This window comes from Aythya fuligula, chromosome 27 (assembly GCF_009819795.1).
Source record: "Aythya fuligula isolate bAytFul2 chromosome 27, bAytFul2.pri, whole genome shotgun sequence".
Classification (NCBI taxonomy): Eukaryota; Metazoa; Chordata; class Aves; order Anseriformes; family Anatidae; genus Aythya; species Aythya fuligula.
The window spans coordinates 1-19,594 of NC_045585.1; the positions used below are offsets into that span (position 1 = coordinate 1).

Genomic DNA, 19,594 nt, shown 5'->3' on the forward strand with positions numbered 1-19,594 from the left:
AGAGACTCCCCAGCCGCCCAGCGCTGTTTTGCTTGTGTCTGCTTACTTGATTAATAAAATAATTTCAATAGACCAGTAAATTGTGTGGTCTAATTTATAACATACAATAAATGTTTGTTCATTGTCTTTTGTATTATAAGGACAAGGAGTCCTGCTTGAAGAAGTGGGGGTAGTAAAGGTCTCCTGCTGAGATAAGAAACTGTAAAATGCCTGAAATTCCTTTACTTAATGTAATGAGAGAGGGCCCTTAAACCGGCAAGGGGGAGGGAGTTTCCTCCCCTTCTCCCCCCCTTGTATCCTAGTTCCATCTTTTGTTTAAAGTCACTGTTGCAAAGCTGCTGTAACCATTCCTGATAAGCTGCTGAACCAGCATTGTAATAAATATTGTATAATAAGTTTGTTAATCAAACTGGTGGGAAAGCTTGTGGGGGCTGTGACAATCCTGTATAGCTGGAAAGTTCCAGCTGCCTATCCTGATAAGAACCTGTAATAAATTTTGGGGAAGCTTGTAGGGGCTGTGACAACCCTGTATAGCTGGAGAGTTTCCAGCTGACCATCCTGATAAGAACATGTATAGCGCTTGCTCAGCAAGAGCGCAACCTGCAACACAGAGGAAGACTACGGCCTTCATCCTCACGACCACCAGGAGGTCTGAGACGACCCCCTAGCAACAGTACGCGCATCCGCAGGACATACCAGGATACGCCATGTACACCCTGAACAACCAAGCTATAAAAGGGGGACTCTGGCGGGGGTGAGGTGTGTGCCGTTGGTGGAACAGAGACTCCCCAGCCGCCCAGCGCTGTTTTGCCTGCTTGAATGCTTGCTTAATAAATTTGGCTCTGATAAAGATTATTCTGAGAGTGGTTTGGTTCCTACCACTTATTACATCCGAGCTCGGCACAGCCAGCCACCACTCCGACTGAGGCCAGACCCCCCCGGACTCCGGTACCGCCGGTCCCTGAGCCGCCCAACGCCAGCCCCTTGGACCCCAGGAGGGCCGGCCCCCACGCTGCCTGAGGCCAGACCCTTGGGGCTTGAGACAGCCGGCCTCCACGTGCCTCAGCCTGTCTGCCCTGGGCCAAGGGAGAGCCGGCCCCTGTGCCACCCGAGGCCAGACCCCAGGGGCTCAGGACGGCCTGCTCCCATGCCTCCGGAGGCCAGCACCCCGGAGCTCAGGATGGTTGGCCCCTGCGCCACCCGAGGCTGGAACCCCAGGCCACGGGACAGCCGGCAGCTCTGCCACCCATTGCCAGACCCCCGGGCCCTGTGATGGCCAGCTCCCATGCCGCCCAAGGCCGGACACCTGGGCCCCAGGACCGCAGTCCCCGAGCCGCACAAGGTTGGTCCCCAGTCGCCAGTGCAGCTAGCACCCACATCACCCAACACCGGACCCTTGGGGCTCGGGCCGGCCAGCCCCTGCGAGCCTCCCCCCCCCTTCGAGCCCTGTCATGCCCCTTGTAGGTGAGGTGGAACCCCCTCTCCCTTGAGCTCCAGAGGGCTCCCGGGCACCCCAGTTTACCCCCCTTGCGAGCCCCAGTGGGTCAACAGCGTGGCGCTGGACACCCCCTGCAAACCCCAGCGGGGCACCGGGTGTGCCAGTGGATCCCCTGCTGCGAGCAAGGCAACAGGTGACCCACCATGTATTGATGAAAGGGGTGCGCCACCGCACCCAGGGGCCCGCTGGGGGTCACCCCCAGAGTCCAATGCCATACCTGGGGGCCCGCTGGAGGTCATGTCTGAGGTCCACCACCAAGGCCAGGGGCCCGCTGGAGGTTGCCAGCAGGGGTGCGCCGCTAGGCTGGGGGCCCACAGGGGGGTGGCCAGCGGGGGTCCACCACTTCACCCGGGAGCCCACCGAGAGTCACAGGTGCAAGTGAGCTGCCGCACCCAGGGGCCCATAGGAAGTCGCCGGGTAGGGTGTGCTGCCAAGCCTGGGAGTCCACAGAGGGTCACTGGCGGCAGTGTGCCGGTGCACCCGGGGACCTGCCACGGGTCACCGGCGGGGGTGCGCCACCAAGCCTGTGGCTCGCAGGTGGTTGCCGGGTAGGGTACACCACCAAGCCTTGGGGCCTGTGGAGGGTTGCAGGTGGGTTGCACCGCCGCACCCAGTGGACCGCAGGGTGTCGCTGGTGGGGATCTGCCGCCATGTCCTGGGGCCTGCCGGGGCTCGCAGGGGAGGTGCACCGGTGTGCTCAGGGGCCTGCAGAGCCTCGTGGGGGGTCTACCGGTGCACCCAGGGGTCCACTGGGACTCGTGGGGGGGTTCTCCAGTGCAGAGGGCGCGCCGCCAGGGCTCACAGTGGGAGAGTCCACCGCCGCACCCGGGGTCCCATGGTGGGTCGCCGGCGTGGGTTGACCGCCGCACTGGGGCCCCGCTGGGGCTCGCAGGGTCGGGTCCACCGGCACACCCTGTGCCCTGCCAGAGCCCGCAGGGATGGGTCCACTGGTGAGCCTGTGGATCCAGCAGGGCTCGCAGGGGGGGTTCACCAGCATGCACGGGGGCCTGCTGGGGCTTGCTAGGGGCGGTGTCCACCAGCACGCTCAGGGCCCTGCCAGGGCTCGCAGTGGGGGTTCACCAGTGTGCACAAGGCCCCACTGGGGTTCGTGGGGGGGATCCACCGGCACACCCAGTGCCCCACAGGGGCTCGCGGGGGGGTTCACCGGTGCTCACAGGGCCCCACTGGGGCTCAAAGGGGGGTGAGGGGGTAGTCCGCCACTGCACTGGGGGCTCGACAGGGTTTGCAGGGGGGGTCCGGGGGGTCCACCTACACCAAGGTGGGCTTCCCACAGGCTGCAGTTCTTCAAGTACTTTTCCAATATGCATTTGTACCATGGGATGCAGTCCTACAGGAATGGACTGCTCACACATAGGCCCTCCAGAAGCAGCAGCTCCATGCTCCACTGTGGTCTCCTCTTCAGGGGCTGCAGTCCAGCCCAGAGTCTGCTCCTGTGTGGGCTCCCCACATGCTGCAGCCTCCTTAAGGTCAGATCCACCTGCTCTGCCATGGGCTCCTCCATGGGCTGCAGCGTGGAAATCTGCTCCGCCGTGGTATACCATGGGCTGCAGGGGGACAGCCTGCTCCACGAGGGACCTCTCCAGGGGCCACGAGGGAATTTCAGCTCTGGCACCTGGAGCACCTCCTGCCCTCCTTCTGCATGGACCTTGGTGGCTGCAGGGCTGTTTCTCACTCCTTGCTCTCCCAGCTGCTGTTGCATAGCATTTTTCCCCCTTTGTTAAATATCCCCTCACAGAGGCACAAACAGCAATGTTTTTTTGCTTGGCTCTGGGCAGCAGCATGTCCCTTTGGAACCGGCTGCAACTGGCTCATATCTAACATGGGGCAGCTTCCAGACTCCTCACAGAGGCCACCCCTGCAGCCACACGCTACCAAAACCTTGCCATGTAAACACAATAAAAGTCGCCACGTGGAGACAATGCCCTTGGAAGCTGCAGCTTTCTGGCAGAGCCACTGGACTGAATGGAACCAGGGGCCATTGTGACAATTTGTGATGGGCAGTGCTTTGGCTGCAGTGGGGGTGCTTGGTGGGGGAGGGTGTTGTATGCACCTACAATTCAAAGATACATTTAAAAACCCACAACTAGGCCCTGTTCACATCCCACAACCCTAAGGAAATGTCAACACCAACATGCCTTGAGCCAGAAAAGTGTGTGTTTTTTTGGAGGGTGGGGAGAGGAAGGGGAGGACACAGAGAAGGAGCCTCTTTGGGTGGGAAGGATCCCAAGGAATCCAGGGGACAGGAATGCTCAAGGGGGCTATGGTATGCTGTCACTTCTGCAGATTCCTAATGCTACCTTGTATCTCAGCAACATTTTCCTCTACAAAGGCCAAGAATTCTTTCATTGTCTTCTGGACCTGCAGGGGTTGAGTGGGGAAGGGGGTGAGCGGGAGGTATGGGGGGAGAATATGGGGATTCCTTCTCACATCCAGGCCCAGGTACAGGTCCAGCATATATTGGTGGGACTCACCACCTCCAGCAGAAAAGTGTTAACCTGGAGAGCATCAGCTATCTCCTTCTGCATGGTTTCCATGTCCTCAAGGACCTGCCCTACCTGTGTGGCTGGAGGGAGACAAAAGCTCATCAATAGCAGTAGCCTCCATAGAAGTCCTCTGTCACACCATGATGTGGCGTGTCACTGTCCCCAGCATCCCCTCCAACCCCTCACCTTCCTCGTGCAGGTCCCTGAGGGTCAGCAGATACTGCAACACATCGGGCAGGCTGCTGGCTATGGGGTCCCAGTGCTGCATTAACTCATATGTCTGGTGGATCTGGAACAAGGGGTGGAAAGCAAGGAAGGTGGGTGTAAGCACAGTCTGCAGGAGGGCTCCAAATAACCTCCTCACCCCTGCTGGGTTGCTTTTGCTAGGGTCCACCCTATTTGCTCTTACCTTGCTCTGGCTGTTGGCACATTGCACCATTGCTTCATGCTCGGCAATCTCCTTCACCTTCCCCAGGATTCTCTGGGAAGCAGGGAGCTGTGAGAACCCAAATCCAGCACTGTCCACCCACAATATCATGGTTGTCACCAGTGCAGACCTGTGGCTGTCCTATGACCCTGTGCCACCCACCAGTGGACCACAGTGTACACAGCGCTGGTGGGGGGCCATAGGGCTCACCCCGTCCCTCCCTCCCTCCCTCCCTCCCTCTCTCCCTCCCTCCCTCCCTCCCCATGTCTTTCCCTCCATCCCAGCCCACCTTCAGCCGGGCCTCTATTTGGTCCAGAATGACTTCATCCAAAACGTTCATCTTGGCCTGCAGGATCTGCACAGTCTCCTGGGGATGGAAAGCAGGATGGTGGGGGCCAGGCTAGTGCCCTGGGCTGCCAAGTGCCTTGGGAAGGGCATGAGTGAAATGCCCCCCACTCTGCTTCCAACTCACCAAGAGGCTGGAACCCATCGGCTCAACCAGGAGCAGATTCTGGTGCGGAGGAAAGTGGGGCATCAGTGGGGAGGAATGGGGGGGGGGGGGGGGGGGGGACCGGGACGTTTGTGGCAGTGCAGCCTGTCTCTTTACCTGGCTGATGGGCTTGAACTGCACTGTGGCTTCCAGCTGTGCCAGCCGCTTCTCCACCTCCACTATCTTTAGAAATGAGGGGTGAGAAAACAAGACAGCATTTTTTGGGCACAGTGCTCTCTATCTCCCCACACTCACCTTGGCATTCAGGGCAAATTGGTCTTGCCCTGGCCTCCAGTACACCTCAAACTTGACTGTGTCTCCAATGGATGTCAGGGCCTTGGCAGGGCTCTTCACTGGTGCTTCTTTCCTGCATTTTGCCAAGTCTTCAGCTGCTGCTCCAGGCAACTGGGTAAGGGGAAAAGGGGGGCACAGTTCCTTGGCACCGCCCCATGGGGATGCTGGCATCCTCCCTCTACTGCCCCCCACTTGCCAAGCTGTAGCCACAGTACCTTAGGATCACAATCACTTGGCCAGCAACAGGCGCACAGGGATGGGCACAGAATCCAGACCCCATAAGGGCTGTGTGTGGGAAGCCAGTCCCCCAGAGAAGCCAAGGGGATGGAGGTGGGGAGGGGGCTGGACAGATCTGCCCACTTCTTCTGCCCTTGCAGTGCTACGTAGGCCAAGGATCCTGGGGCCGGTGACTAGTTCTTGCAGATCCCAAGAATGGGGAGAAGGATGCCCACTCAGCATGGGCATGGTGTTGTGCCCTACTCTCACTCCTTACTTCCCTGCAGCAATGGCAGGCTGACAAATCAGTGGTGGGCATGTTTCCCTGGGGCATGGAGCCATGAAGGGACGCAGCACTGAGGAGACACATGCAGGGACAGGAGCCACTTCCCCATCCTGGTGATGCTCCCGCTGAGCCAGACACCTGTGGGATGGGGGCACCACCACCCCCGCTCGACCCTGCCCTGTGGCACAGCCCTGGGAAAGCCTTACCGCCTCCAACTCAGCCTGGTTACCCTTGGGCATGTCACTGGTTTCATAAACCTCTGGTTCGTTCCAGGCCTGGGGCAGAAACAGGCTTAGCTATTCGATGTCTGTTTCTCATCAAATACCCACAAACTGCCCCAAATACCTTCACATGGTGCCTCTGCCCACACACACCCTGGCAATTCCTTGGACCTTGTCCTGGTTTCAGTTAGAACAGAATTAATTTTCTTCCTAGTAGCTGGTGGAATGCTGTGTTTTGGCTTAGGATGAGAAGAGTGCTGATAACACCCCAATGTTTTAATTGTTGCAGAGCAGTGCTTATACCAAGCCAAGGACACCTCAGCCTTTTGCTCTGTCCTGCCAACAGGCAGGCTGGGGGTGCAGTAAGAGCTGGGAGGGGACAGACCCAGGACAGGTGACCCAAACTAGCCAAAGGGGTATTCCATAGCATCTGACGGCATGCTAAACAGTATATAGGGGTGGCTAGCCGGGGGGAGGGGGCCGGACTGCTCGGGGTTAGGCTGGGCATCGGTCAGCGGGTGGTGAGCAATTGCATTGTGCATCACTTGTTTGTACATATTATTATTATTAGTAGTATTATCATCATTGTATTATTATTATTATTATTATTGTTATTACTATTTTCCTGTCTTATTAAACTGTCTTTATCTCAACTCACGGGCTTCACTTTCCATTTCTCTCCCCCGTCCCAGAGAGGGAGGGGGGAGGGTGAGCGAACGGCTGCGTGGTGTTTAGCTGCCGGCCGGGTTAAACCACGACAGTCTTTTTGGCGCCCAACGTGGGGCCCGAAAGGTTGAGATAACGGCAGATCTGACCAGAGTGTGTTAAACTAAAATTGGTATAAGTATTAGACCTGCTTAATAGTCACTTGTCATAATGCTGATTGCTTTAATCTCAACTGTGCTGCGCCTGTTTTCCAAATTGAGTATTATAGCACGTTATTTTCCCTATGTGCTCTCTGTCATGTTGTTTATCCTCTCCGGGCCCTGGTTTCAGACCATTATGGTACTGTGTGTTGTATCAGTGGCTTATGAGATGATGAAATATCTGGCCATGACTCTAACCTGGTATTTGTACTCAGTAACATCTTCGATTCTATACTTTGGAAACTGTATTTTGGAAACTATTAGCAATTATATCTGTTGCCTTTTTTCATTAGGGAGTCAATCTGTGGAGGGGAAAGGGGAAGATAATTTTTCTTACTTGATCACTCTCCCTTTCTCCTTCACCACCCCTGTATCCTCCTTGATCACTCTCCCTTCCTCCTTCACCACCCTCTTATCCTCCGAGTTTATTACAATAACTCTCCAAGATATTGAATATCCTTGGGATACTCAGACCAGCATAGTCCTGTTGTTCTGCCTCCTGAATGCACTTCAGGTTCTGCTTAAAGTTAAACAACTACTTAGGAGGCTCATCCGGAGATCTGCCCGGAGGCAGTATAGTTGTGGGTGGCAGGGAGTATGGGAGGATATGGGCAGGCATCTAGACCAGTTGGCACCCCCAGTGTTTTGGAAATTCACCCCTGAACAAGTGCAAAATCCTCAAAACTCACAGGCTTCACTTTCCATTTCTCTCCCCCGTCCCAGAGAGGGAGGGGGGAGGGTGAGCGAACGGCTGTGTGGTGTTTAGCTGCCAGCCGGGTTAAACCACGACAGACCTCCACACCCCAACTCCCCAGGGACTCCTCAGCTCTTATGGACACCCCTGATGTCCCCAAGCCCCTACTTCTTGCCCCCATGCTCCTAACAGCCCCCCATGCCCGGGTGCCTGTCAGGCACCCCCACACCCACAGCCACCCCAACCCCCCTGCAAGTCCCAGTGCTCTGTGGTGTACAGTCAGGGGGAAAATGGGGGGGTGGGGGGATATGATGGGTGCAGATCAGGGTGGGGAACACGGGGCTGCACATGGGGGGATACATGTGAGTAAAAATGGGGGGGAAGGGGCACACAGGGGGGCATGGGGGTCTCTCTTCTTGGGGAACCTGTTGGCTGTGCTCCCAGATTGCTGCCCTCGCTCGTCCCTGCCCTGTGGCACAGCCCCGGCAAAGCCTTACCGCCTCCAACTCGGCCTGGTGACCCTCAGATGTGCTGCTGGTCTCATAAATCTCTGGTTCATTCCACGCCTGGGGCACAGTTTCAGCTGCCTATCTATTTTTGTCATCAAACACCTCCAAACAATTTTGGATGGTGCCTCTGCCCTCACACAGTCTGGCAGTTCCCTGCCCCCCCCCCCCCCCCCCCCAACCCCATCTCCTCAGGGACTCCTCATCTTTTCTGGACACCTCCAATGTCCCCAAGCCCCCACCTCCTGCCCCCATGCCCCCAACACCCCCCCATGCCCTGGTGCCTGACAGGCACCCCAACACCCACAGCTGCCCCAACCCCCCTGCAAGTCCCAGTGTTCCGACTCAGACAGCCTCAACTACTCCCCTCTCCCCAAACACCCCACTTACTGCCCAGGCAGCTGATCCCCCCAGCTCCCCCCTCTGACCCTGGCATCCCCAATCTCCCCACAGGCCCCACTTTCTCTCCCCTGACCCCCTCCGGACACCCCGAGGCCCAGCCCCACACGCACAATGCCGGGCAGGTCAGCAAACTTGGGTGCAGCCATGGCTGGGGGGTCTCTGAGGGGCCCAGTTCTGGGGCAGTGCAGGGGGTGCCAACGGGGCCAGCAGCCGCTCACAGCTGGGGCTGGCACAAGGCTGAATTGAGCCAGGGCAGGGGTGGCTGGGTGGAGCCGCTCTGGAAGGTTCTGCGCTTCACGGCATGCTGGGAGGGGTGGGGGAGGTGAGGGGACACACAGGGCTGCTTCTGGGCAGGATGGGGGCCTCAGGCAGCGGTGTGTTGTACTGTATTGAAGAAGTCTCCAGGGTGGAGTGTAGCTGCTCTACATAAAAGTTCCATAGGCCTCCAACCTTATGTGGTGTTAATCACACTGGGGGAACCTACCCCTTCCCCAAGTCTTCCAGTTCACCAATAACTTGGGGAATATTGACCATGGGACTGACCCAAACTTGTGAGGCTATATGGAAAATGCAGAATTGTACCGATCTAACATGGCACACCAAGGAAGGGAAGTGTGTCTACACAGTGGACTCTTAAAAAAAAAAAAAAAAAAGAAAAGAAAAAAATGAAACCATAGATAATTGCAGTATCACTAAGCAACCACTAAAGTTTAAGGTTGGTGGTGAAACAGCTGTGACAATTTACCATCCTTCTGGGGAAACACCATACCATGGGGAATGCATATTCCTAGGGTGTGGGAAGCACCATAGCATGGTGACTGGTATTACATGCAGACTACTGTCTGGTATATTAATTGTGATGAAACCATTGGATTACTGGATAATCCCATACAGATCAATATCCAATATGCAAACTTTAATATTTCTCATTCAGATAACCCAAAATATTGAAGTTGGAATTGCACTAAAGTGCAGCATTTGAGAGGCTGAAATTCAGATACCAGGCCTGGTAGCTCAAGTCTTCCAAATAGGTTGTATTTGTTGTAGCTATACCACCTCAATTAATGACACTTGGTCTCATTTGACTAACAATGATACTTGGTTTGATCTAATTTGTTCAGAACTCACTATACCCTTTATGGGACACGCTCTGTGTGTTAATAGTGATGGAACATGGACTACAGACTTACCTGTGGGAGGTCAGGAATGCCAACAGATGTTGGGGCTCTTAACCCTTTATCCCCTCTGGAGATAACAACCCCTTCATCCTTGGGGTTGAAGCAAAAGGGAATCAAAAGATCCTTGGCAATACCCCAAGACAGGGACTGTAGTTGGATGGGCCCTAGAATCAATTTTCGTGCCTCAGGTCACATCATTCCAGAATCAAAGGATATTGTATAACTTCACCAGACAGACTGAAGCACTGGCTAGTGCAGCTCCTGTTGGGTTGGAAGAATTCAATGTGCAACTACAGGCCACATCAAACATGGCACTACAGAATAAACTGGTGTTAGATTTGTTATTGTTGCATGAGAATGGAACATGTGGTACTTTAATTTGGCTAACGATAGTTGCTGTATCCATATACCAAATTGTCGTGGTTTAACCCGGCCGGCAGCTAAACACCACGCAGCTGTTCGCTCACCCTCCCCCTCCCTCTCTGGGACGGGGGAGAGAAATGGAAAGTGAAGCCCGTGAGTTGAGATAAAGACAGTTTAATAAGACAGGGAAATAATAATAGTAATAATAATAATAATACAATGATGATAATAGTACTACTAATAATAATATGTACAAACAAGTGATGCACAATGCAATTGCTCACCACCCACTGACTGATGCCCAGCCTAACCCCGAGCAATCTGGCCCCCTCCCCCCGGCTAGCCACCCCTATATATTGTTTAGCATGCCGTCAGATGGTATGGAATACCCCTTTGGCTAGTTTGGGTCACCTGTCCTGGGTCTGTCCCCTCCCAGCTCTTACTGTACCCCCAGCCTGCCTGTTGGCAGGACAGAGCAAAAGGCTGAGATGTCCTTGGCTTGGTATAAGCACTGCTCTGCAACAATTAAAACATCGGGGTGTTATCAGCACTCTTCTCATCCTAAGCCAAAACACAGCATTCCACCAGCTACTAGGAAGAAAATTAATTCTGTTCTAACTGAAACCAAGACACAAATGTAACACAAGACCCTAATGAACAACTATACGGTATGGGGCATGTGGCAAAAGTGAGAAGAGACCCTTAGAGAAAGCATGGAAGGAGGATGGTTGAACAAACTTTTGCGTGGATCAGAATTCCCACTGTCAGGGTGTCTTGCTTCTTTATTGCAATCTTCATTGACAATAATCATTGTACCTATTATGTTTTGTTTACTATTATCTTGTATCAAATATATGCTAATGGGGTGTTGAATCATCAAGTGCACATGGTGGCTGGATAAATCAATTTAGAGGTGCATCCAGGTGGAGACAAAACAAACAAACAAACAAGCAACAACAACAACAAAAAACTAACATAAGGGGATACCCCTAGGATTGACTTTATCATAGAATCATAGAATGGTTTGGGTTGGAAGCGACCTTAAAGATCATCTAATTCCAATCCTGCTGCCATGGGCCTGGACACCTACCACTACACCAGGTTCCTCAAAGCCTCATCCAACCTGGCCTTAAACACTTCCGGGGATGGGGCATGCACTACTTCTCTGGGCAATCCAATGCATTGCCTGATAGAGTGCCTCTCCGTCTGTCCTGTAGGCCCCCCTTAGGTATTGGAAAGCAACTATAAGGTCTCCCCAGAGCCTTCTCTTCTCCAGGCTGAACTAGCCCAACTCCCTCAGCTTGTCATTGTAGGAGAGGTGCTCCAGCCCCTTGATCATCTTTCTGACCCTCATTCTATTACTTCCAGGTCCTTCTTGTGCTGTGGACCCCTGAGCTGAAGTCAGGGCTCCAGGTAGGGTCTAATGAGAGCAGAGTAGAAGGGGAGAATCACCACCCTCGACCTGCTGGCCACACTGCTTTTGATGCAGCCCAGGGTATGGTTGGCTTTCTGGGCTGCAAGTGCATATTGCTGGCTCATGTCAAGCCTCTCATCAACCAATGCCCCCAGGTCCTTCTCATCAGGGCTGCTCTCAATCCATTCTCTGTTCAGCCTGTATTTGTGCTTGGGATTGCCCTGGCTCAGTGCAGAACCTTGCATTTGGCCTTGTTGAACCTCATGAGATTTGCACAGGCCCATTTCTCAGGCCTGTCCAGGTCCCTCCGGATAGCAACCCTTCCCTCTATCATGTTTACTGCACCACACAGCTTGTTGCCACTGGCAACCTTGCTGAAGGTGCACTTGATCCCACTGTTCATGTTACTGACAAAGATCTTCAACAACACCGGTCCCAGTACTGACCCCTGAGGAACACCACTTGTTACTGATCTCTACCTGGACATTTAGCTGTCGACCACAACTCTTTGAGTGTGACTATCCAGCCAATTCCTTATGCAATGAGTAATCCATCCATCAAATTCATGTCTCTCCAATTTAGAGACAAGGATATAATGGGGGCCAGTGTCAAATGCTTTGCACAAGTCCAGGTAGATGATGTCAGTTGTTCTTCTATCCACCAATGCTGTAACCCAATGTTACCAATGCTGTAAAATGCCACCAGATTTGTCAGGCATGATATTCCCTTGGTGAGGCCATGTTGTCTGTCACAAATCACCTCCTTATTTTCCATGTGCAATGTACTGCTGTGCATTGATTGGAGAGGAGCAACAGCAGCCACCCTTACAAAAGGCAGCCTTAGGGAGTGCTAGTGAGCAGGAATGTAGCAACCAATGCACAGAGCATGGACAATAAATGGGAAGAATTAGAGATCTGTGCGCAGTTGCAAGGCTTTGATCTCACTGCAATTACAGAAACATGGTGGGATAGCTCACATGACTGGAATGTTATTGTGGATGTCTATGTGCTTTTTAATAAAGACAAGCCAGTAGGGCAAGGTTGCAGAGTTGCTCTTTATGTGAGAGACCAACTGGAATGTATGGGGCTCTGCCTCAGGGTGGATGACAGTGAGCGGGTTGAGAGCTTATGGGTAAGACTTAAAGGGCTGGCTAACATGGATGCTGCTGCTATGGGTATTTACTGCACATCACCTGATCAGGAAAAGGAAAATGCCGAGACGTACAAACAGCTGGAAGTAGTCTCACAATCACAGGCCCTGGTTCTCATGTGGAACTTCAACCACCCTGGTATGTGCGGGAAAGGCAACACAGTTAGGCACAAACAGTTCAGGAGGTTCTTGCAGAGCACTGATGACAACTTTTTGACACGGGTAGTGTATGAGCCAATGAAGAGAGGTATGTTGCTAGACCTTGTACAAACAAAGGACTGATTGGAGACACAAAGGCTGGCAGAAGCCTTGGCTGCAGTGACCATGTGATGATGGAGTTCAGATCCTGCGTGGAGGAAGCAGGGCAATAAGTAGGATTGCAAACTTAGCCTTCAGGAGAGCAAAACTTGGCCTCTTTGGGGACCTGCTGGAAGGAATCCTATGGTTTAGGGCCCTAGAAGGAAAGTGTCTCAGTATTCAAGCATCACTTCCTCCAAGCTCAAGACTGGTGCGTCTCAATGGGTAAGAAGTCAAGCTAAGTGGGCAGGAGACCTGCATGGATGAGCAAGGAGCTCCTGACAAAACTCAAATAGAAGAAATTGTACAGAATATGGAAAAAAATGGACAAGTTGCTTGGAAGGAATATAGGAACATTGTCAGAAAATGCAGGGATGTGACAAGGAAGGCTAAGGCCCATTTGGAATTAAATCTGATGGGGGATGTCAAGGACAACAAGTAGGGCTTCTTCAAATACATCGATAGCATGATAAAAACTAGGGAAAATGTGTGCCCATTGCTGAATGGGGGTAGGTACACTTGCAATGAAGGACACGGAGAAGAGTTACTGAGTGCCCTCTTTACTTCAGTCTTCACTGCTAAGGCTAGCCTTCAGGAATCCAAGATTCTAAAAACAAGAGAGAATGTCTGGAGAAAAGGAGACTTCTGCTTGGTTGAGGAGGATTTGGTTAGCGAAAAAATGTAGAGCAAGGGGGGCAGGAGACCTGGGTGGATGGGCAAGGAGCTCTTGGGAAAAAAACTTAAATTGAAGAAAGCCCACATTATGTGGAAGAATGGACAGACCACTTGGTGGAGTATAAGAACATTGTCAGAGAATGCAGGGATGCATTGAAGAAGGCCAAAGCCTGGTTAGAATCAAATTTAGCAAGAAATATCAAGGATAACAAGAAGGGCTTCTTCAAATATATAAGCAGCAAAAGGAAGACTAAGGAAAATGTGAGTGCACTGCTAAATGAGGCAGGTGCCTTGGTGATGATGGAAACAGAGAAGGTGGAGCTACTGAATGCCTTCTTTGCTTCAGTTTTCACTGCTAAGGCTACCCCCCACACACTACCGAGCCCAGAAACAAGAGAGAAAACCTGGAGAGAGAAAGACGTTCCCCTGGTTGATAAAGATTGGGTTAGAGCTTATTTAGCAAGCTAGACACCAACAAATCTATGGGCCCAATGGGATGCACCCCAGGGTGCTGAGGGAACTGGTGAGCATTATTGCTAAGCCCCTCTCTCTCTATCATCTTTGAAAGGTCCTGGAGAACAGGAGAGGTGCCTGAGGACTGGAAGAAAACCAACATTACTCCAGTGTTCAAGAAGGGCAAGAAGGAAGACCCAGCAAACTACAGGCCAGTCAGCCTCACCTCCATTCCTGGAAAGGTGATGGAGCAGTTCATCCTTGACGCCATCTCTAAGCACATGGAGGAAAAGAAGATGATCAGAAGCAGTCAACATGGATTCATCAGGGGAAGCCATGTTTAACCAACCTGATAACTTTCTACAATGAGATGACTGGATTGAAGGATGAGGGGAGAGCAATGGAAGTTGTCTACCTTGACTTCAGCAAGGCTTTCAACACTGTATCCCATAACATCCTCCAGGGCAAGCTCTGGAAGTGTGGTATCCGTGAGTGGACAGTGGGGTGGATCAAGAACGGGCTAGATAGCAGAGCTCAGAGGGATGTACTCAACAGTGCCAAGTCTAGATGGGGGCCAGTGGCTAGTGGTGCCCCCAAGGGGTCAGTACTGGGTCCAGTGCTATTCGATTTACTCATCAATAACTGAGATGAAGGGACAGAGTGCACCCTCAGCCAGTTTGCCGACGATACAAAGCTTGGCAGAGTGGCTGACACACCAGAGACATGTGCGGCCATTCAGAGAGACCTGGACAGGCTGGAGAGGTGGACAGAGAGGAACCTCGCGAGGTTCAACAAGGCCAAGTGCAGGGTCCTGCACCTGGGGAGGAATAAATCCACCTCGGTGGGCGCCCAGGATGTGCCGAGGGAGAAGGGCGGGAGGCGTCCCGCTGCTCTGGGGGTGCCGGCGGCGGTGCTGGCAGCCAGTGACGTCGCTACCGCGGGCGGTGACGTCATGCCGGTACCCCGGCGGGTGCCACCCCGTGCCGCCAGGGGGCGCTGTAGCCGTGGCCGGACAGCGACCTCCCGGTGCCGCGCGGCGTCAGGGCGGCGGAAGGGGAAGCGGTGGTTCCGCCGCCGTTGGGCCGCGCGGTCGTCGCCATGCCGGGCCGAGGGGCTGCTCGCGTACCGGAGCGGTGGGTGCCGCCCCTGGGGCGCCCCGGCCCTTCAAGCAGGGGCTCGGCGGCAGCGGGGCCTCGGTGTTCACGTCCCTCCTCTTTCGTTTTCAGGTGGACCGACTACGTCCCGCTGGGCCGGAGGCTGCCGGGTACCCGCTTCATCGCCTTCAAGGTCCCCCTGAGGCAGGTGAGCGCGGGCAGGGGATCGAGGGCGGCCCCAGGTGGTTGCCGGTGTGGGCGGTGCTGCCGCGGACCCCCGCGCGGTGCCCGAGCGCTGGTGCCACCCGCTTCCAAGGGCTGCCGCTCGCTTAGGGGTGGCCCCGCGGGGGTGGCAGCGTGTGGTGCTGCCTGCGCACCTCTGCTGGAACCAGTCCCGTTTTAAAGCCTTCGCCAAGCTCGATCTTGTTTCTCAGCACGTTTGCCACCCTGTAATGCTTTATTGTGGTCTTTGGTCGTTCCTGTAATACGTTAGCAGAACAGTCCCAAAGCAGTAATAGTCCAGAGGTTGTTATGGTTTGGCACAGTGCAACACAAAGATCTGTGCTTGACTTTGGCCATTTGTGTCTTTTTCCTTTTTTCTTTTTTTTTTCTTTTTTTTTTTTTCCCCAACAGGATGATCCTCAAGAGGTTAAGCAGTGCATACTTCCTCCCTCCATTCACCAGGCATAGTGCACCTGCATTTAATGTCTGTCATTGAATGTTATTTTCCCGCAGAGTTTTGATCACAACCTTCATCCAGCAGAGAGATTTTCACCTCGTGACCTCATTAAGAAAATTAAAGAGCAAAGGGAAGAGCTGGGCTTGATCATTGACCTGACATACACAACTCGCTACTACAGGCCAGAGGTCAGTCTTGGTCGCATTGTTGGTAAAGTAAAGTTCTCTTAAAGCCCTAATATTGCTAATAAATGGGAAGAAGTTTCTTGCAAGATGACTTTAAAGAGCATGTGGCACTCAAATCCTCTGGAAAAGGGATGAAGTTGAGCATTGCAGGGATATTGGGATGCAGTTTACGTCCTTGATCAAGTGCAAGACTGTGGTCTTCAACTTTTCTGTTTTTACAGCCGTCACAGGCTTGGAGGTACCATAAAGATGTTTTTTTTACATGCTCTCCTGAATAAAAGACTGATTACAAATATTTTTTGGCTTGTGACGTCACATGTGTGATATCACATTAGTTGGAAAAGTTGTTCCAGCTTCTGTGTGTGCTTTGTGCTTCCAAGGAAGGAAGGAAGGAGCAAAGGTACAGGGAACAAAAATGCAAATAGGTTGCTCTGGAGTATTTATAAAGTTTTAAAGAAATGAAAGAGAACTTGTCATACTAAAAACTGTTGCCGCTCTTTTGGGCTTAGTTGGAAGACTTGTCTTCTATCTTCTGATACAGGGTTCTCTAATTAGTGATAATCTTCACACTTTTTTATGAAATTATTGTCCTTTGTTTCTTGTAGGAACTACCAGCCACACTCTGCTACTCAAAGATCTTGACAATGGGACATGAAATACCAAACAATGAGACCATTTTTCAATTCAAGAGTGTTGTAAAAAACTTCTTGAGAGACAATAAAGACAACGGTAAGTGTGGATTTTCCTTTACGTTACAAGTGCTGTTGATGGGAAGGGCACAGAAGACTTGGGGTTGGCAATGTTCTTCATTAACCTTTGTGCACAACATGAATTTCCCTTCCTCATCTTGGCATGTGAATGTCAAGGCAGTAGTGAGACCAGTTTATTGTAGTAAAGGAGTTCATGCTGGCTCGATGATAATTAGCAGCCAGTCAAGTGTTAACTGAAATTGAGACTGTGTTTAGTCTGCCCATAAATACTGATCATGTTTTGGTAAGAGGAAGCTGTTAGTGCTCAGGGAATGCAGGACAGCTTTTCATAGAGCTTTTAAATATACCTTCTATGCAGTGAGCTGTGTGACCATGCAGATGAGGCCACAGAATTAAATGAGTTGATGAACTAAAATCAGAGGTGATAATTAGACACAAAGGTGGTGATTTTGTTACACAATCAGTTCAGTTTATCTGTGCTGGTGTCCCTATTGAAGAACAAATGTAAAATGGGCTTCTTTTGCTCTGATTTGGTTTTGGAAAAAGAACACTTCAAAAATATAAACTGATTACCATGTGTTACAGATAAACTTATTGGAGTGCATTGTACACATGGCTTGAACAGAACTGGCTACCTGGTTTGTAGGTGAGTTGTCCTTGGTCAAACTGAATTAGGTGGTGGTATTGCTAGCTTCATGTTGCTCAAGAAGGAAATGTTTTACTGCTGCAACAAGAGTCAAGTGATCTGCGTAATCCCCAACTGGCAAGAATATGAAGCTTTTAAATTTAGAGAAGGTTTTGTTGTTAGAGGTTTGCTAAAATCAGGGATGAGAAACTACAAATACTGCTACTGGATTCTGGCTTGTAAACAAGCTCTAAAATCTTCCCACCACTTTATTTTTGAATTGTGTCTAATCTGTCGATATCTCTGTAGTTAACTGTGTTATTAGAGCTTTCTCATTAATCTGTTCAGGTACCTGATTGATGTTGAAGGCATGGAGCCAAATGCTGCAATAGAGCGTACGTACATGTATGTTTGTCTTGTCAAGATGCAAAATGTTATTATGGGATTTTTGATGGCTTCAGGCTTTTTCCAGTGAAATGTTCTTATAACTCAGACTTCTCTCTCTTCAGTGTTCAACAGAGCTCGAGGTCATCCTATTGAGAGAATGAACTATATTGAAGATCTTCAGAAAAGATCTAGAAAAAAGTAAGCCTTGTGTGTGCATGAGCGCACACATGAAGTGAGAACTGCTGTCAGGATGTAGATAGATTTTAAACTTGTCTAGCTCCTGCTGATGGAGGACAAATGGGGCCAGTGAATAAGGAGGAAAGTGGGCAGTTGGGACACCGGGATCTAAAGATCTCCTATGTGGCCTTTTCACAGGCTTGCTGCCCTCCTAGGGAGGAAGAATGTGAAGGGGAGTTGATTTACATGTAAAAGAGCTGTTACGATCACTTGACAAATGGTATGTAGGCCCAGTTATGACATCGAGATTTATTTAGAGATCTATTTAAGGAATTGCGGAGCAAAGAATTTGGGCTTGGACCTCCTCAAAGGAAAAGCAGACTCTACATCAAACACAAGAAAGCAGATGGTTGAACATCACCCGCACCATTCAGAACAATTCCCATTAGCAATGCTGAGGTAGGTTTTTTTGCTTCTTCTCTCTATACATACAGTATAGCCGAGCAGAGAGAACAAAAAAGGCTGTTTACTCATTTTTAAGAAACTTAAACTTGTAGTTTTACAAGTCTAGATGCAACTCTGCTATATACATGTACATGAGAGCATCTGTTGCCCTGCCATTTGTGGGAGCAAGTGAAGATGGGAATCTCCCTCAAGCTTGTTAATGTTGAAGTGTTCTTGTGCCTGCAGCAGCATGTGCAAAGCTCTTTGCCTCTGCATTATGTGCTTGTACCTATGGATTTGTAATAACATCACTGACAGTGGTGGTGGTGGTTCCTGTTAAGGCTGCAATATTCTCAAACTAAGATACTTCAGGGGCAAGAGCACTTTCCTTTGAGTCACGTGCTGAGCAAGGCAGTTCTTCACCTCAAGTGAAACAGAGGCTCTTTTTCTGTCACCCTATCTGGAAGAACAATGGGGGAACAATAAATGCAGTTAAAGAGCTTCCTCTTTGCTTGGAGCATAGGCTAGGCTGGGCTTCACTGGGTGTTGTGGGAGCTGCAAAAGCATCTCGGGAGCAGATGTAGCCGGTGCCTGTTGCTGGTGGGACAGTGGTTTATTCAGCCCTTATTTTATGGCACATACAAGATGCTTTCTTTCGAAAACTTCCCTTCCTGTGGCACAGCTGTAAGAAAGCAGCTTGTAGGAGATAAGCTGACAGCTGGCTGTTCTTCCTGGCCAGCTTTCAGGCTGAGGCAAAAGGGACTGGGTAAACCCAGAGGGCTGAAGACACTTTGAACTTTTCAGTCTTTTCAGTCTCTGTGTACACAGAGCGACTAAAGGGGATTGAATTCTCCTCGTACTGACTTCCAAATCTTCTTTCAGAAACTCTGGCTCTACCAAGAAGAACCGCAAGCAAGGTCACAAGGCACCCACACAACACCAAGAACTTGTGCACAAACACAGGGTGCCTGAGCAAAGGTGGCCTTGCAGTTTGGGACCAAGAAACTGCCCAGTTTCATTGCCTCACAACATGCAGCACAACAGACTGTGCTTCCCAGCTCTGAGTTCCCAGCACCAACCACAGGAAATGCATATGGCCAGGAAACGCAGGCGGTGGCGTAGGAAACCTGTGACAGTGTAGAAACATACACCAAAAGCCAGAGTTGTTTTTTCACCCATGAGGAGCTCCGAGGCTGGTTGAATGAGTGAGTTTGCTGTGTCATCCACCAGCTGCTGAGCTGGATGTTGGGAACTGCAAGTGAAGGTGTTCATAAGATCAGTACAGCTCTCCTTTTTTTTCCTTCCTTTTTTTTTTTTTTTTTTACCCTTTCTCTGGGTGCTTTTTACAACTGACATAGAA

The 19,594-nt window shown here is 51.4% G+C and overlaps 2 protein-coding genes across 4 annotated transcripts; one reads left to right on the forward strand and one right to left on the reverse strand.

The window, feature by feature from the left end:
• Positions 1 to 3,790: 3,790 nt before the first annotated feature.
• Positions 3,791 to 15,033, reverse strand: LOC116499408 (dynactin subunit 2-like). The gene is made up of 12 exons (XM_032204128.1): positions 14,896 to 15,033; positions 11,598 to 11,777; positions 9,595 to 9,672; positions 5,922 to 5,990; positions 5,175 to 5,324; positions 5,037 to 5,102; positions 4,902 to 4,940; positions 4,719 to 4,796; positions 4,412 to 4,483; positions 4,189 to 4,291; positions 3,991 to 4,082; positions 3,791 to 3,877 (listed from the first exon to the last, which is right to left on the reverse strand). The coding sequence occupies exons 1-12, from the start codon at positions 15,031 to 15,033 to the stop codon at positions 3,791 to 3,793; spliced, it is 1,152 nt and encodes a 383-aa protein (XP_032060019.1).
• On the forward strand, positions 15,007 to 19,532 carry DUSP11 (dual specificity phosphatase 11). Of its 3 annotated transcripts, XM_032204052.1 has the most exons (9): positions 15,007 to 15,066; positions 15,160 to 15,235; positions 15,763 to 15,894; positions 16,497 to 16,620; positions 17,187 to 17,247; positions 17,575 to 17,621; positions 17,736 to 17,811; positions 18,121 to 18,249; positions 19,117 to 19,532. In XM_032204052.1, the coding sequence occupies exons 1-9, from the start codon at positions 15,032 to 15,034 to the stop codon at positions 19,373 to 19,375; spliced, it is 939 nt and encodes a 312-aa protein (XP_032059943.1). In that variant the 5' UTR covers positions 15,007 to 15,031; the 3' UTR covers positions 19,376 to 19,532. The 3 variants fall into 3 exon arrangements, with proteins under 3 accessions (XP_032059943.1, XP_032059944.1, XP_032059945.1); XM_032204053.1 differs by lacking the exon at positions 18,121 to 18,249; XM_032204054.1 differs by lacking the exons at positions 18,121 to 18,249; positions 19,117 to 19,532 and adding an exon at positions 17,989 to 18,092.
• Positions 19,533 to 19,594: the final 62 nt, after the last annotated feature.

Excerpts from the sequence above, each read along its gene's own strand:
- DUSP11 (XM_032204052.1), top strand. The coding sequence starts at position 15,032 with ATGCCGGGCCGAGGGGCTGCTCGCGTACCGGAGCG. Across the intron at positions 15,067-15,159 it reads GCTGCTCGCGTACCGGAGCG|GTGGACCGACTACGTCCCGC; the intron begins GTGGGTGCCGCC and ends TTTCGTTTTCAG. Across the intron at positions 15,895-16,496 it reads CTCGCTACTACAGGCCAGAG|GAACTACCAGCCACACTCTG; the intron begins GTCAGTCTTGGT and ends TGTTTCTTGTAG.
- LOC116499408 (XM_032204128.1), bottom strand. The coding sequence starts at position 15,033 with ATGGCGACGACCGCGCGGCCCAACGGCGGCGGAACCACCGCTTCCCCT. Across the intron at positions 11,778-14,895 it reads ACGGGGTGGCACCCGCCGGG|ATCTTTGTCAGTAACATGAA; the intron begins GTACCGGCATGA and ends GTGTTGTTGAAG. Across the intron at positions 4,484-4,718 it reads AAATAGAGGCCCGGCTGAAG|AGAATCCTGGGGAAGGTGAA; the intron begins GTGGGCTGGGAT and ends CCTGCTTCCCAG.